Genomic DNA, 15,533 nt, shown 5'->3' with positions numbered 1-15,533 from the left:
GGACTAATTATGCTCATATTAAGTAGGAGATAAAGTAGCTAGACATGAAACTGACACAGTGCACTTGTATAAATTACAAGGATAACAGAGTACATAATTTTAAAGCTTTTTTTTAGTCAACAATCCTCTAATTTGATCCTTACATTTTTATTGATCTTTTCCATACTTTCATTTTGTCTCACTGATACTCAATAACACAATGCAAAATAAAGAATAACATCTTGTTAAATATTCTCAAATGACTTGCTGAAGATACCACTGCTGGTTTTTACTGTTGTTTGAAGTAGATCAATATTTCTGACTGGATATTAAAAATGCAGATATATGTTAATGTGCTATGCCTTTAACTGTCATTAAGACTCAGGTAATAATTCTAAAGCATAAGAAAATAAATCTGCAGTGATCAGGGAGAATAAACCTATCCCTTCAACATACAATACTGCACACATGAGCATAGCATTGGTCCTGTGAATACAGGCTAACTTTCCTCACTTGGGTAGTTCTGCAAAAGCCCACAACTATTCTCTTGTGCCAAGTACTCTCTCAACTGGTCAGCCACATAAGCTCCTTTCCAACATCAGTATTTGGCACTGCCTTAAGGCACAGAGTATGTGACTACATATCATGTGCACTTCCAATGAAACCTTGCATAAACCTTCTAGGCACTCCTAATCTGCAAAGCAAGAAAGATGATGCTAATACAGGAGATGAGATGGCCAGAGGACAAGTTCATCACAACTTTGAGGTCCTTGGATTGAAGATGCCAAAGAAATACTACTTCCTTTTTTAAAAATAATTTAAGCAGTTTGGTATCTGATAGTTTAGGATGGTCAGAATCTATATTCCTTTTAAGTAAGATAACATCTGAAGCAGTTTTTCCTATCTGTTCCCTTTTCTCCTGTCATCACAGTCTTCATCACTGTAACAAGGGAGCAGCTGCACCCAAGATGGTTCTCACTTCACCAGATGTCTAATTAATCTTTTCTTTGAGTCTGCACTGCCACTACAAGCAACTGTGCAATGCAAGGTGGTTGAGAGAAGGACTTATTTTTAGTTATGTCAGATAAGACTAACCATCAGACTAATCACCTGCTCTTTGGCTGAAACATATTGTAAGCTTCACAGCAAAGTCTGAAAAAAGTGTACGTTGAATTTAAAACACTCACAAAATGTATTTGAGTCCATTTTTAATACTTTTCATATTCCGTAATTTCTATAATTAAAAAAGATGCCTTTAAACATTAGCAAATCATAAAGTGAATTAAATCCAACCTTCGATCCATAGAGGTACTGTGGCTGTGCATTAGGCTGCTTGTCTCTCTGAAACTCCTGAGAAAACGGTAGCACGGTCCGAACAAATCTATAGAAACAAAATAAAGAATTCATTAATTACACTTAGGTTAGTAAGTGTGCACCTAATGCACCTTACCCTGTATAATACTGCTTTTGTCTACATATAAAATCAAAGCCAGACTGGCAGCCTTTCAGCCCAAGTTGAAACTGGGGAAGCACATAGCCTGCATTGCTCAAAAGCCTGGACACAAATCATAATGCAATTCTTCATTACTTACTGGGACCCGGTTCTTCCAGTGGTGTGTATGGTCCCAAAATATTTCTCACCTCTACTCTAGCCCAGCCCAGCAAAAAGAGAAGCAACTAACAAAGTAGCAATAGCCTATGACAGACAGTAAGGAAGTTCCTCGTGCTGCCAAAATTAAGTCCTTGAGAATGAACTACATCTTCAAAGAAGAACATGACATTTCTATTTAACATTTTGGAACTTCTTCCCCCCAAAGAAACTCACAGCAGGAGAGATGCTTTAGGTCAGTACCTTTAAAAAAAGCCAGGAGGAAGGGTATAATCCTTGTAGCAAAATTAATGTTTCAAAAGTTTGATCATACTTTAGTGTGAGCACGTGCCAACACAAATCATGTTTAGCTTTACCTTTGTATATTGTTAAGAGGAGGACAAGAGAACTGCAAAGACATGGAGTAATGCAAAAGATAGGATCAAACAGCCAACTCCAAACTGAAGGCCCCAGAGTCTGAAGAATGGTGCTTGGGCAGAACTCTGGAGGCACAAATCCTCTCGTGAACAAGCAGCACAGACCCACTCCCCTGATGTTGCCTGTTGACTGTGTAATGCACATTTTGCAGCGCTACAGTTTTAGTGCAGAAAGAAGTTAATCAACATCTACTACAATTCTGATTCTGCTTAACCTTACTAAACTGAGCAAAATTATTGGTGTGTGTGTTTACGGGGTGGATGGCTACTTTATTTTTTAACTTGATAAAAACAATTTCTTGGTAAATTGTGCAAAGCTGTATATACAGGCAAGACGAAAAACAGCTCTTTAAGAAGTGTACATTAAATGTTTGTATCAGATCAAGCTGTTCTGAGTGATAGCTGAGTAAAATAAATGCATCTAGGAAAACGTTTCAGGAAAGGAAGTTTGCAGTACATTGTAATATCATAAGATACAATTATATCTTGATCTGGTTTTGTTTAAAGTATGTATGAATTTAATCAGCACACAAAATAAATGATTCATTAATAATTTTTCCTAGAAAGAACAGAGAAATTCTATTTTTAATACATCCATTTTCTAGCTGAAAACAAAAACAGCCATGCTAACCAAAAGATGTTTCACCCAAACATGTATAAATTGCAGCATGTTGCTTGCAATTATTTCCACTGTGCTTTATCTCTGAGCAATCTGAATCATTCTTGTGAGAATCTATAACTTCAGGACAAGGTTTTCTGTATTCTTTTAACCTGCTCAAAAATAGGTATACCCACAGTTTCAGCTACTTGTTCATGTATTTTAGCTCTATCTTTCCAAAAGTAATTGTACTTGCTCAAGTACAGAAAGTGCTTACATTTAGAGGTTTTGAGGAAAAAAAGATCCCTTATGTGTATTGGTTTTGATACTATATATATTCTATACATAATTTAAATCTCCTTACATTTCCTCAGTTTACAAGGTTCCCCCTTCTCTCTCACTTGCATAGTAACTGAAAACTTCCTCTTGAGATTACTTGAATCTGTTCTCTGCACAGATAATTCATTAATAAGTTTACCAAATATGTTGTAAACATTTGATGGAATTCAAAGTAATCTGCAACATATGATAGTCCCAGAGACTACTCTATTCCCCCTTCTTTCTCTCCAAATGGTATTCTTTTTTAAACTGACATCAATTTTGAAGCCCTAAGAAAATCTCTAAAATGAAAAAAATCATTAGAGATACCATGTCATTTGAGATAAGAGGAGTTTCAGTGTGCAAATGTATTGGGCAAGAGCTGATTTGTTATCACTACATTAAAATCCTCACAAGGAAAAGAGTGTTTCAGAATATAAATGTGGGTGCATCCCATGACTCTGGAAGCTGTAACTATAATTCTTAGTCTTTTCAAAAAGGTATTATGAATATATTTGAATTACAATGTCGTTAGTGTCTGGGAGCAAACTAGTCAGACTGTATTTGGGTGGAGAAGAAATCACAGTCTCAGAAATCAAATACTGGAGAAACACTTCTGAGACACAGTCCCTAAATTTCACTAGCTTTGTACAAGTACAAGTAACTCTTGCGTGTTCCCCAGTGCTCTTCCACATTCTTGGGGGTTCCTCCATCTCTAATGCTTTAGACTAGTAGCAAAATAGTCTTAAAGCTTTCTTAAAGACTTGAAGCAAGCACCCATTTTATACTTCCTTGGGAGAAAGATGTTGAGAGAGGAATAAAGAGGTTAATAAGAGATACAGTCACTTGTTATCTTACGGAGGGGCTATGGCTAAGACTGAGGATACAACAGGCTAAAGAGAGTGCATCATTCTTCATTCTAGGAGGTATGTGACTAATCCCAATATATCGTTCAGATAAATATTAAGAGATTTCTTCCCTCAAAACTAAGAGCTATATAGAAACCTTTACAGTTCAGCATCATCTGCTATTCTTCAAACTTTTTCAATGTCTGTGTGTGTTTTCTTTTTGGCATCCTGCTGGTTGGCTTCCTTCTGCTCCTCCTCCAAGAAAAAGAAACATCTCTTTGAAGGACTGAAGCTGTTTGAGTATCAGTGCTAAAGTTAGGCAAATTTTTACTTTCCCTCGGATACTGCTGGATGCAGGTTTTGGCATACTCCAAGATAATCAGTGCTTTTCATTTTTAATCAGTGTTGATGATCTCACAGCAATTAATGCATTTTAATCAACACAGGTTGTAATCAAAGTAGATTAAGCAGATGAAAAGCTTGCTGCTTTACCAAAGCTTTGCATCAGCAGTTGCCAAGGGACATGAGCCCTGAAGTAAGTATTTTAGGGATTAAATCATTTTGTATCGGTGTTTCTGTGATACCTACCAGGAAGGAGTTCATAGTGAGCACTTTACAGACTAACCTAAATGATTCTATGATTCTATTTACCATAACCTATTTAAGAAAATAAGGAGAAATCTAAAAGAGACCGCTTTAGTCAATGAGCCTGCTGCCCTGCTACTGCAGGCATCAGATCAGACAATCTCATTCATAAACTTCCTGAGCTTCATCTCAGAAGTAGTAAAATATCACAATCCTCCCTCTCTGCTCATTTCTGTCCCTCTGCCTTTCCCTGCTTAATTAGTATGAATGAACACACTTAACTTCCAGCCTTCTCAAATTAGTTTGTCCTGTTTACCAGATCTAAGGGTAGACCTACACTTCCTCTCTTAATGACTGCAAGATCTAAGTCACCCTTCTTGAACATGAATGTCAAGATAGAGAGAACAGGAGGCTACAAACTGAAGTGTGAGGAAACAGCAGACAAAATGGAGCGTGAAAGAGTAACAGATATCTGCCACTCCATTGCTATTACCTTTCCTCTTGGCAGAAAGGCCTTTTTTGTTTGCTTGCTTGTTTTTTTAGGTGGCTGAAGGTAGTTGACAACAGTCACCCCTACTTTGCATGAGCCTATATCCCTGCACCATTTGGCTCTTTGTAGCAGAAACTAGGTAGTTTTCACCGCCAGTGCTGCTTTTCAGGTTTGCTCCAGCAGTGTCTGAAAGGGCTGAGAATTTTTCTGAACAGTGACTATGAGAGTATACGCAAGACAAGAAGACACAGCTGTTCTCTTGTGAAAACTAGTCTCAAAAGCAGTACGAGAGAGCGCTCACAAAAGGAAGGGGGAGAGGCAGGCAGGAAGGAAGACTGAAAAATAAAAAGCTGGTCTTTTTGTTCATTCTGTGACAAATCTGTATCCTCAGAAGAAACATGTCATACTGCATTTGGAAGAGTGCTATACACATGAATTTTTAGCAGAGAATACAGGTTTGGATAATGTGTTGAGAGGAGATGGAGCTGCAAGTCTGACTACTGTCCCCAGAAGCTTGTATCATTTGTGTCAAGAAAGCACAGAAAATCCTCAATCCAAATAAGTATCTAGGCTGTCTCACACTTATTCCTCTGTTAGCCCTCAGCACAAAACAAGCTATCATGGAAGGAAAAGATCAGCTTAGAATTAGTAAAGAAAATAAAGCAGAAAAAGGAACACAACAGATAGTGGAAAATGAACAAAGAACAAAAATCTGGAAGTTGTCCTCATGTCATCTGAATCTTCTGGACAGCCCTAGTCCTCCAAGAAGATACAGAGGAATAAAAAAAGTAGAGGATGCAGGCATAAGCATGACAAAGATTCTTGGTGTGGAAAGACCTTCAGCTTGGAAAAACATGCAACTGAGGGTCAATGTGAGAGAGGGCTCTTTAAAAAAAATCCCAAGCAGCACAGAACAAGTGGGAAATGGCTGTTTATGGGGGTAAAAAAAAATACCTGTAAAGGGCCAGAAATGCACTAACATGCCACCATTTTTGTTTTACAGAAACACCTGATCATTGCTAGAGGCTGGCACATTTCCTCAGAGAAAAGTCACCACAAGCCTCCCTTGTTTTCATACTCAGCCTCTGCATGGCTGCTGCTGGCATCAGGACACTGGACTAGAGAGGGCTTTGACCTCACCTGCAGTTTATATGCTCATGCCATTACCCAAAAGTTTGTTCTCTTTCTTTTGTGATCAACAACAAGTGGATTAAAAACACCCTTGGATTTCACTGCTAATGCCCACCTGCAGAGGTCCCTTTGCTCACCTCTCCATTCCTTCTCCACAAACTGTTGTACCCAACTCTGGACACAGCAGTGCAGCTGGCCAGCACTAATGAGACTAAATTTCAGAAAACCAGCAAATGCAATTATTAAATTGCTGAATCTTTTAATAGCAGCCTCACTGTTTAATCTCAGTACATTATCAGATATGAAAAAAAAAAAATCCTAAATCCAAAATAATTAAACATGCAACATGTTTCAATACTTCTGCATGAATAGCCTTAGCCTTTGAACCAAACCTGCAGGGCTTCTAAACACTTAAAACTCTTTTACAGATGTTTGAAATCATCACATTCAAGCATTCTTGGGAAAAGAGCTTCAAAAGGTACTGGATACAAGTTAATCTGACCAAAACATCTTTAAAAGAAGGACCCTTACACCTAGGCTGTTGTCAAATTAATAAAAGGCAAGCCACACGTATTACACATTTCCTGGCAGCTCTACCTCGAACCCATCACCACCAAGTAACCTCTTTGCTTTTTGTCATGCTTATTTCTTTCTTTCAGCCTTTCGTTGTTACTTTTCTTCCCTTGTCTACACATTGCTTTCATGCAATACATTACCTATCGAGAGTTAAGAATTAAACTAGCAGCTCTCACAGAGCTCCTCACTGTGTACTCCTGTATTTGCACACAATAAAAACCCGTACAGTTGAACACAGAGAGAACTCATCAACATGAAGTTCATGCTAACAGCAAGGCAGCAATAGACATCATGAATCTGCTTAAGAACAATAAAAGGGCTAGAAACTCCTTGTTCCCTCTCTCAGCAAAAATATCAATGGGCACCATATAGCACGTGCAACACACACATTAATTCTCTCCACACTGCTGTTTTTGACTGAAACCAAAACAATTCTATGATGAAATTGGACACATGGTACACATACTGCCTAAAATCTGGCTCCCTTTATCATCTCTTAAATTAATTATAGTGAATTAATTACCCATCACACTTGAGGATCAGCCTAACTTAATTCATGCATACAGTTTTCAAACAGACAAGCAACAGTCCCACAGGCTCCTGCAGTGCCCTTTGGCATTCCACGCTCACTTCTCAAGCACTGTGGTCTGCAGTACGACAGTCCTTATAGCCAGGATGAACACAGACTGAATTGCTATAGGAGCTATTGAATGTCTTTCATTAAAGCTGACAGGTGAAGGATCAGCATTTCATCAAGATTTTCTTTTAATCTTATGCTTATATGATTCTTAATACATCACACTGAATATTCCAATATTGATCTCCAGATACACCAACTGCACAGTAGCTTCCTCAGAAATACATTCAACTCTCCTGCGCAAACAGATTCACGTAACAGAAGTTTCTTGGCTAAAACTTAACCACAGAAAACACTCCTTTTTTTTCTTTTTTGCAGACAGAATCTTGGATCTAAAATGCAACGTAACCATCATGGAACATGTCAGACAGGGAAAGCTCTCCAAGGAGACAGTGAAAGATGAGAACAGGCTTCCTCCTCTTCCTACAGCTCCATATTCAGTATCACTTTACTGTCACTTCAGAGCGCTTTAACCAAAACCTGAGTAAAGGCTAAATGCAGCACAAATCCTAAAAACAGCACACAAGCAGGAAGCCCAGAAATCCAAAGTCCCAAGCACTGTGTTTTCCACTCATTCAAACTTTAGATCCTACCTCTTTCTATTTCCATTACTCACTCCTCAAAGGCTGTAACTGTAGATGCAGTGAACACTGCACTCTTCCCTTCTTCAGTAAACAATCCTTTTCCTCACATTAACACAGAATCAGGAATATAATTTTATTTCCATTGTCTCACAGTTGAGGATCCTGTTTACCAAAGTATCTTCCTGATACGCACTTTGCAGTATTTTTGGACACACTTTATTTTTCAGTATGTCATAGCTAAGTCATTAAAATGTCAGAATTTGGATGCTGCGGTTACAGTTGACTTCAATTGTGGACAAATAACAGGCTTTCATACATTTTACAGTACTTAGTAAAATGACTCATGCTGCATCATTTCAAGTAAAGCATTAGAAGTGGAAAACACTTGTCACCATTTGCTAGGAAGGAAGTTGCAGGGCACGTGGTAGAAGAACTGATGCAAAGAAGAAGCTGTCATGTTAACCTGTTAGTGGATCCATTGTAGCAGTAGTTTGGAAGGAAATCATAATTGAGTTCCCAAAAGACATGAAGAGTGATTCTTCCATAAGGGGCTGACACATTGTGATTGGCTTCTCTGAACATGGCATCAAAGCTGTCCAAGGTCATATATCTACTCAGAAGCTTGTGAGTCATTTTGTTTATCTCTATCAAGCCATCCAGCTCCTACAGAAACAAGAAGAGAGAGAAACTCAATAAGTACATCAAGAACCTTGACCGAATAGAAGACTAAAAAGCAGCCAAAATGAACAACTGACTGTCCCCCAGTCTCTTACTATAATGATAAGAGCTGGAAAGAATCAGTGGTCTTGGGATTGTTTTGTAACTTATCTCCCACCAAAACTCTCTGAGACTTTAAGCGTATTTATTAAAATCGATCCACACTGCAGATGGGTCTCAAACACAGATCTGTGCAAACTTTTCTTCCATTGAGCAAAAGTTAAAACTCTGACGTTTAAATGGCATCAGACATAGGCCAAGAAGCATCTTCTGCATTTCCTACTTTACAAGGTATCACAAAGTAATTTCTGCTCAGTAGGGCAACTGGTGAACTAACTTCTGTAGCAGTACTGGTAGGGATAACATCACATTTGTATGTCTGAAGAACAGCAGAACTTAGTTATAAGTTCAGCTATTAGTATCAATTTCTCACTGAGGAAAACAAGCAGTTTTCAGCAGAAATTATTTTGCATAAAACAAAAAACAAGAAGAAAAAAAAAGGACCATGTTGAAGGGACAAAACCTTAGCCCTGCCACTTTATAACTCAAGAAAGAGTGAGCACCTGTGACCTAAGAAACACATAATCAATGGTTTCTGTTCACCTAGCCACTAAGAAAATCCTGCACATAACAAAGAAAAACTACATTTCAATAATTCAAAGGTTATAACACCAAGCACTGAAAAGTCAAGAGGCTCTATGCCCTTAGTATTTGATTTATCTTCAGTAAAGAATGAAATGACAAAATCTTACTGATAAAAAACTTATTACAGAAAGACCAGTGGTAAACTTTCTTGCATAACTTCTAATTTATTTTTCATTCCAGCAGAACTGTTTCTGATATTTTTCTTGTTGACTGCATATCTACTTGTCAAATTCACGCAGTCTAGAAATAAAATTTGGTTTTTAGCATTTTTATCAGGAGACTAACTCAAAAAGACACCTCAACATTGCACAGATGCTCTTCTTTCGCAGGCACAATTTAGATGTCGTTCCTCCACAAAAAAAGATATTTTTGTCAGGCTACAAAACCAAGCTGCCTGGGTAAAAAAACCTCATTTTGATTCTACCAGGCACCAGGGTGTTTTGTTTTGGTCTGCAATTTATCTATAAGCACAGACAGAAGTGGGCATTTACAAAAATTCAAATCACAAGAATGCTCATTTTCCTTGTTCTTCATGGCTCCTAGTGTATGCCTTCTCTACAGGTGATGTTTACACCTTAGTCCCAAGGCCCATGGTTGCAGCAGGTTTATTTCTTTTCTGGGCAAGGAAAGAATAAGATTCTCAGTCTCAACGGGACTGGGACTTGCACGATCCCATATAGGGCAGCATATCCAGAGTACTGCATCAGGACAGGCCAAAGCACTGTTTGAACAGAGATGTAGGTTAAGGTATGGGAAGAAAAAAATCATAGCACATCAGAATTAATTAAGTCCACAATATACTACAATGGCAACAGATGATTTGCCAGTATAATTTATGATTTTGCTGGAGGTGACTAAAAGAATGCCTTTTGCAATACTAAGCTGCTTCTCTTGGTAAGAGGTTTTGTCAACCTAGACTTTGTAAACCAGACAAACTTACAGAAAAATTAAAACAAAATATCAGAGGGAAAAACGTTGTTATTTTTCTATAAGACTGCTTAAAGTATTTCTCATTTACATATATTTAACTAAGGTTAGGATGAAACAAGTTTGCCTGCTAGTCATTCAGCCTTTTCTCCTGTCAGGAATGACTGTACAACTATTTGTTGAGAGAATACTTAGAGGACTTCTAGCAAAGCCTGAGAAAAATTTTTTGCTTCTGCCATTATAAAGCAAATACAGATTTATAATGGGAAAAAAAAAAGAAAAAGTCTAGATGTCTATCATTCTCAATGCAAATAAAAGAAATAAAAATTAAATAAAAATAAATTAAAACAAAACTAGCATCTAGACCCCAACTGCCGTGTTAGTACTCTGGCAAAACTGCAACATAACACTCACCACAATGGAAGTCAAATCCTCACTTTCAAATCGACCAATTGCCAGTTCCATTGACCTGTACATGGCTGCTGAAATTCGCTGAGTGATCAGTCGGTTCAGGTCTATTGACCTACCAAGAAGCTAAAGAAAAACATGAAAAAAAACTTTTGAACTGAAATTCAAATTACAAGACAAGCTGCACAAGGACTATGAGACTCCACAGATTAACAGACTCTCACATGGTGAACCTGCATTCCAAACACACAAACAACGCAGATGGACAAAATTTATAAATTCATGAACAAATGAGGTACTACAACTTACATCCCAATTCTCACAAAAAGAAGTAAAATCACATGTTGCATTTACATCTAAGTATTTATATCAGCATTTTATGCTTCCATGACATTGTGCCAACAACATATTGAAAACTGGTGAAAGACATTACTAGGAAGACAACGCTACCACACATGACATTTCTATTTGGCTTGTGTTTGCTTAACTGCAACAGACATTTGCATTAAAACAGGATCTTTGAAGTGTTTTTTTTAAATTTACTCCTTCATATGACAAAAAGCTGATCTCAAATGTCAGTTATGCCACTTAGATGACAGAACATAAAGCACAGAAAGAGTTTTATATACTTTATATATTTATATATAAATATATACACTTTATATATTTATATAAACCAACACCATTGGAAAATTGCCAAAGAACTCAAATACAACAGGGTATGAGTTAACTCACTTGGACATGTCTCTGTTTCAGCAGCGTCTCGTAGCGGTTGGACTGTAGCAACTGAATGGTTGCTCCCTGATTCTTGCATTCTGATCGTAATCGTTTATCCAGAAGTAGGCTATTAAGAAAGGAAGAAAACGCTTACGTATATTGGACAGCAAAGCAGAGCAGAAATGCATGAAGAAAAGTTCTCACTACTGGAATAGCTACCTGCCAGCCATTGCCTTGTAGTATGCAAATATTTGGTCTGCCAGCTTGTAGACAAATTGGTCAAAACACAGGTTTACCTTGAGGGAAAAATAAAATTGTGTGTTTAGAGATACTTAAAAGAGGGGAGTTTATCCGAGACCTCCCACTGTTTATCAAACATAATTAAGAAAGTTAATGCATCCAAATTTCCCAGCACAAAAGATGACATTCAGTTTTCTGCATTAACGTGAAGAGTTTTGCACATGTCTATAGGTTTCCTCACAACATATCAGCCAACCAGTTATCCATCTTCTGGTCTTCATTCTCAGTTTGTTTATTATCTCCAACTGTTCTGAATCTCTTATAATAGGTCTTGGCCTTTAGCATCATTTTCACATTCAGGGACAGACTATTTTTCTCCAGTAGGTAAGGTAACTTTACCTCTGCCTCAATCTCATCATAGAGGAACTGCTTCTTAAATTTAGTAAGTGCATAATGAGCACTGTCATTATAAAGGTCCAAAGAATACAGAACATACCTGAATGAAAAAGAAGAAAATAAAAATGAGTTACATGTCTATAGAAACTATGATTCTTTAGGATGGGTGCAGTCAAGACATTGTAAGCCAGCCAATATTGTAACCTATATATGGTTCAAGCAAACCGGATCATTGGTTTTGTTTGAGTTTATATGAAAAGTATCACAATTTCTCCTTTAGGAAAGTCTTCTGCTAGTTCAGGAAATTGTATAGATAAGTCTGCAGTCTGAAACTTGTTTTCTAGATGTAGCTTTCCATCAAAAGGGAACTATGCTTTTACCACTATGCATTATATTGACATCTTTGAGCAGTAAGGAAGGAGAACTCACTCAAGGAACAACATATTTGGCTGGTGCAATGATACTTCTATGAAAGGTTTCGTAATTCAATTATTCACTTCAAAAAGAAAACTTTGAGAATCTGGAAATCGGCAAATGTAAGAGGAAAATTTTATAAAGGTTTAGAATACCTTCTCGGTGACTGCTTGATAAAACCAATTAAAGCAGTAACATTATAATAAGGAATGGCAATCATTAAGAATAATCATTCAGTGGAAGAGCACAAGTAGATCTTACTCCATCATTGATGCCTCTTTGGTCTCCAAAATATGGTCCGTCAGAATCCAAGGCATGGACATCTCAATGGGAAACTGGATTCTTCTGCCCATGGTCAGCTCCAAGAAGAATTCCCTGAACCACAGCTGGGACAGATCACAGCATTGCTGCAAGGTTTCTTTCAGAATAAATAAGGAAGAATTACACTTCTTATGGAAATACATCAGGAACAATACAACTGTAATTCTGATGATACAATGTGAAACAAAAAAAGCAGGCGTGAGTCACTAGAGCTATACATAGGCCAAATATGTAAACCAAATTCAAAACACAAAGCCCATGACTTTTTTTTTCAGGGTTTTGAACTCCATGTTGGCCCCTGAAGTGGTGCCTTATTACAGAAAAAAGCGTGGAAGTGGACCAGACTACCAGTTAAACAGAAAAAACATGTACACCAGTAAAAGGGGATTTTGTTTAATTTCTCAGCTGGGGGCTGAGAAATCCATACACTGAGCTTGGGAAGCAGCACGCAAAGGAGACAAAATTGTACCGGATCCACCGGTACCGTCTCTCCCTCTGGAGGACTGAATCGCTCCACACGTTCCTGTTGATTAGATGGGCAGGAAATGACAGACAGACACATGAAGGAGGGATTAAAACAAAAAGTTTCTGAGGCTGCTGTCAACGGTGCAGAGGTGTGCTTCCCACCTCTCCAGAAAACCCTTAGCACAAGCCTTCTTTTGCAGAAGGCTTGAGAAGCAAAACAGGAATGAACTTTTTACATTAAGATCTTCTGAAGACCTTCTGCAGTGGTGTTCCCCAGTAGCATTATGACCAACATTAACAGGTTCCCCATTCTCTGAGGGTAAAGGAGTCCGGTAGCAAAATAAAAATGAAAGACAACACAGCATGGTGATGACAAAGACTAGATACATTCAATGTCAGTAGGTGAATTCTTTAGGACAGCATGTTTCCGATTACAATTAACCGAATAGTAAAAGCAGTGAAATGACATCAAATTTACCACAACAGAGAATTTGTTTCCTCTGTACTTAAAACAAAAACAAAAAAAATCCCAAAAAAGCCCAAAACACAAAAACTACTTCCTTTTTAAAATTTCAATGTGTATAGACTTATCTGTCCCTTGTTTATATAAATACGTACATAAAAAAAATAGAAAAGGGAGGTAACAATATGAAATTTGACGCATTATAAACAAATGTATAACAAGTCAAAATAAAAATCCCACCACAATACTGAATATCATGTCTCAGAAAAAGTTTGGACAGACCAAGGCTCTTGATAAATAAACGAAAGGTAAGTTGACTTAGGCAATCGGAAACATTTTCCAGGTCGTGTTAGAGGTGTTAGGACATGCTAAGCTGGACACTGATCATCTACATATCTTACCACTGAAATTTATCAAATGAGTGTAGAAGAAAGACTCGCGATGGAATTTTTCTATGTCCAATATGGTGGGCCCCTCAAGGCTACTTCTCAAGGTTTTCTTGGAACCACTTTTGTCAGCAATGAGGGACTCTAACATAGTTCTCACCATGTAAAGCTGTATCATTAAAGGAAACAATTATGGTGGAAAAGGGGGGGAAAAAAGGAAAATACACATGGTACATTAGTTGAGCAACACTGAGAATTACTATCAGTAAGCGACTGCTCCACTTCAAATTGAAAACTGGCACTGTGTGGGTAAAAGCCTTTCAGGCGAGAGGAACAGATGCAACGCTAGCCTACACACCAGCACAAATGCCTACCCAGGCCAAGGGGACCTCCACTGACACTTAGCAGCAGACCATTTGCAGTGGAACAGTTCACATCACCACAAAAAGTAAAAGTAATAAGTAATGTCTTACCACCAAAGTTTAAAAGAGGCGGATAGATGTAGGACTGCCTCAGAAACTTGTGTGTCACATGCAATAGCTTTTCCAATCCCAGAGACTTGAGCTGCTTCAACAGCTCAGCAGAGTTTAAGGACTCTGTCATAGTGCGAACCATGTAGAGCTAAAAACCAACAGACAGGGGCAGGCAGGGGAGAGAGAATCCGTTAATAAAAACACGTGGGTAAATAAGGAAGGGGAAACAGAAGCAGAGAAAACGTGTTAGTTTGTTAAAAACGAAAAGCAGCACAGTAAGCATGCAGAGGAGGACATACAGAAAGGTTTCTTTGTTCAGAATAATCACTGCAATCTGGTGCTCCCTCAAGCGAAGGAAAAAGTTCCTGCTCATTTCAGAGGATGCTCAGAGAACCATTAGCTTCTCGAATGATTTTGCAAAGATTTCAAATTCATTTGAAAGATTACCAATTCATACACAGCCATTTTAGAACTGCATGAAACTGAGAAAAACCTATCCAAAAACAATATATTTGACCTCCCTTCCTCCTGTCAGCCAAGACAGACAAGTGTGCCAGCCCAAGAGCAGAAAAAGCAGACAGAAGTGTGTACGCTAAACAGCCTGTTGCAGCCAGTGAAACAAAGCCCTTAAACATACCAAGCACAGGAGAAGCACACTGGTGGTGATATTTAATTTTTTTCCCCCAGAAAATTAGAAATCAAACCATTTTTTTCCAATTCCCAAACCAAAATCTTCATTAAACCCATCCTACCACAATTGAAGCAACTTTTTATTACCCAGGATTATTTTCCATACATGCTCTCTTCCCCACAGATTTTAGGTATTAAAAGATTGTCTTTACAAACCACAGTTGCCTTCAATTTTTCACTCAAAGTGTTCAGTACCTCACTTTCTCAGATGAGCTATGAATATCAGACCATACACTCTCCAAACAAATCCCCAAAGAAAATAAAAAAGACAATTATATGGAGGTAACAAGAAGGGGCATCTAGGTATGGGATTCATTGACTACCACAGACAACACACTTGAAATATCTCTTGTTTTAGTGGCAGTGGCAGATTAAACAGAGTTTAGGGAGCAGTTTTATCATTCATTACTGAACATTAAGAGGGATTTTGTCAGAAGTCAAATACTCTCCATATTTTACAGGCAATCATGTATATTTTAAACATATTTTAAAACTACATA

At 37.9% G+C, this 15,533-nt stretch overlaps 1 protein-coding gene across 3 annotated transcripts in view; it reads right to left on the bottom strand.

Annotated features, from left to right (window-relative positions):
* Window positions 1–15,533, bottom strand: part of CYFIP1 (cytoplasmic FMR1 interacting protein 1) — an 84,413-nt gene that overhangs the window by 28,919 nt on the left and 39,961 nt on the right. Inside the window, exons 1-9 of one of the 3 annotated variants that reach the window (XM_074858967.1) lie at window positions 14,344–14,463; window positions 13,886–14,039; window positions 12,497–12,653; window positions 11,825–11,921; window positions 11,405–11,481; window positions 11,204–11,312; window positions 10,475–10,594; window positions 8,235–8,434; window positions 1,273–1,360 (exon numbers count right to left, since the gene is read on the bottom strand). In XM_074858967.1, coding sequence (XP_074715068.1) covers window positions 1,273–1,360; window positions 8,235–8,434; window positions 10,475–10,594; window positions 11,204–11,312; window positions 11,405–11,481; window positions 11,825–11,921; window positions 12,497–12,653; window positions 13,886–14,033 — 996 coding nt within the window. In that variant the 5' untranslated portion in view covers window positions 14,034–14,039; window positions 14,344–14,463. Of the gene's footprint in view, window positions 1–1,272; window positions 1,361–8,234; window positions 8,435–10,474; window positions 10,595–11,203; window positions 11,313–11,404; window positions 11,482–11,824; window positions 11,922–12,496; window positions 12,654–13,885; window positions 14,040–14,343; window positions 14,492–15,533 lie in introns of those variants that run through there. The other 2 variants (XM_074858966.1, XM_074858965.1) reach the window with 2 other exon arrangements.

Source organism: Strix uralensis, chromosome 2 (assembly GCF_047716275.1).
Source record: "Strix uralensis isolate ZFMK-TIS-50842 chromosome 2, bStrUra1, whole genome shotgun sequence".
In the NCBI taxonomy this organism is placed as follows: Eukaryota; Metazoa; Chordata; class Aves; order Strigiformes; family Strigidae; genus Strix; species Strix uralensis.
This window is presented reverse-complemented; position numbering and strand designations above follow the sequence as displayed.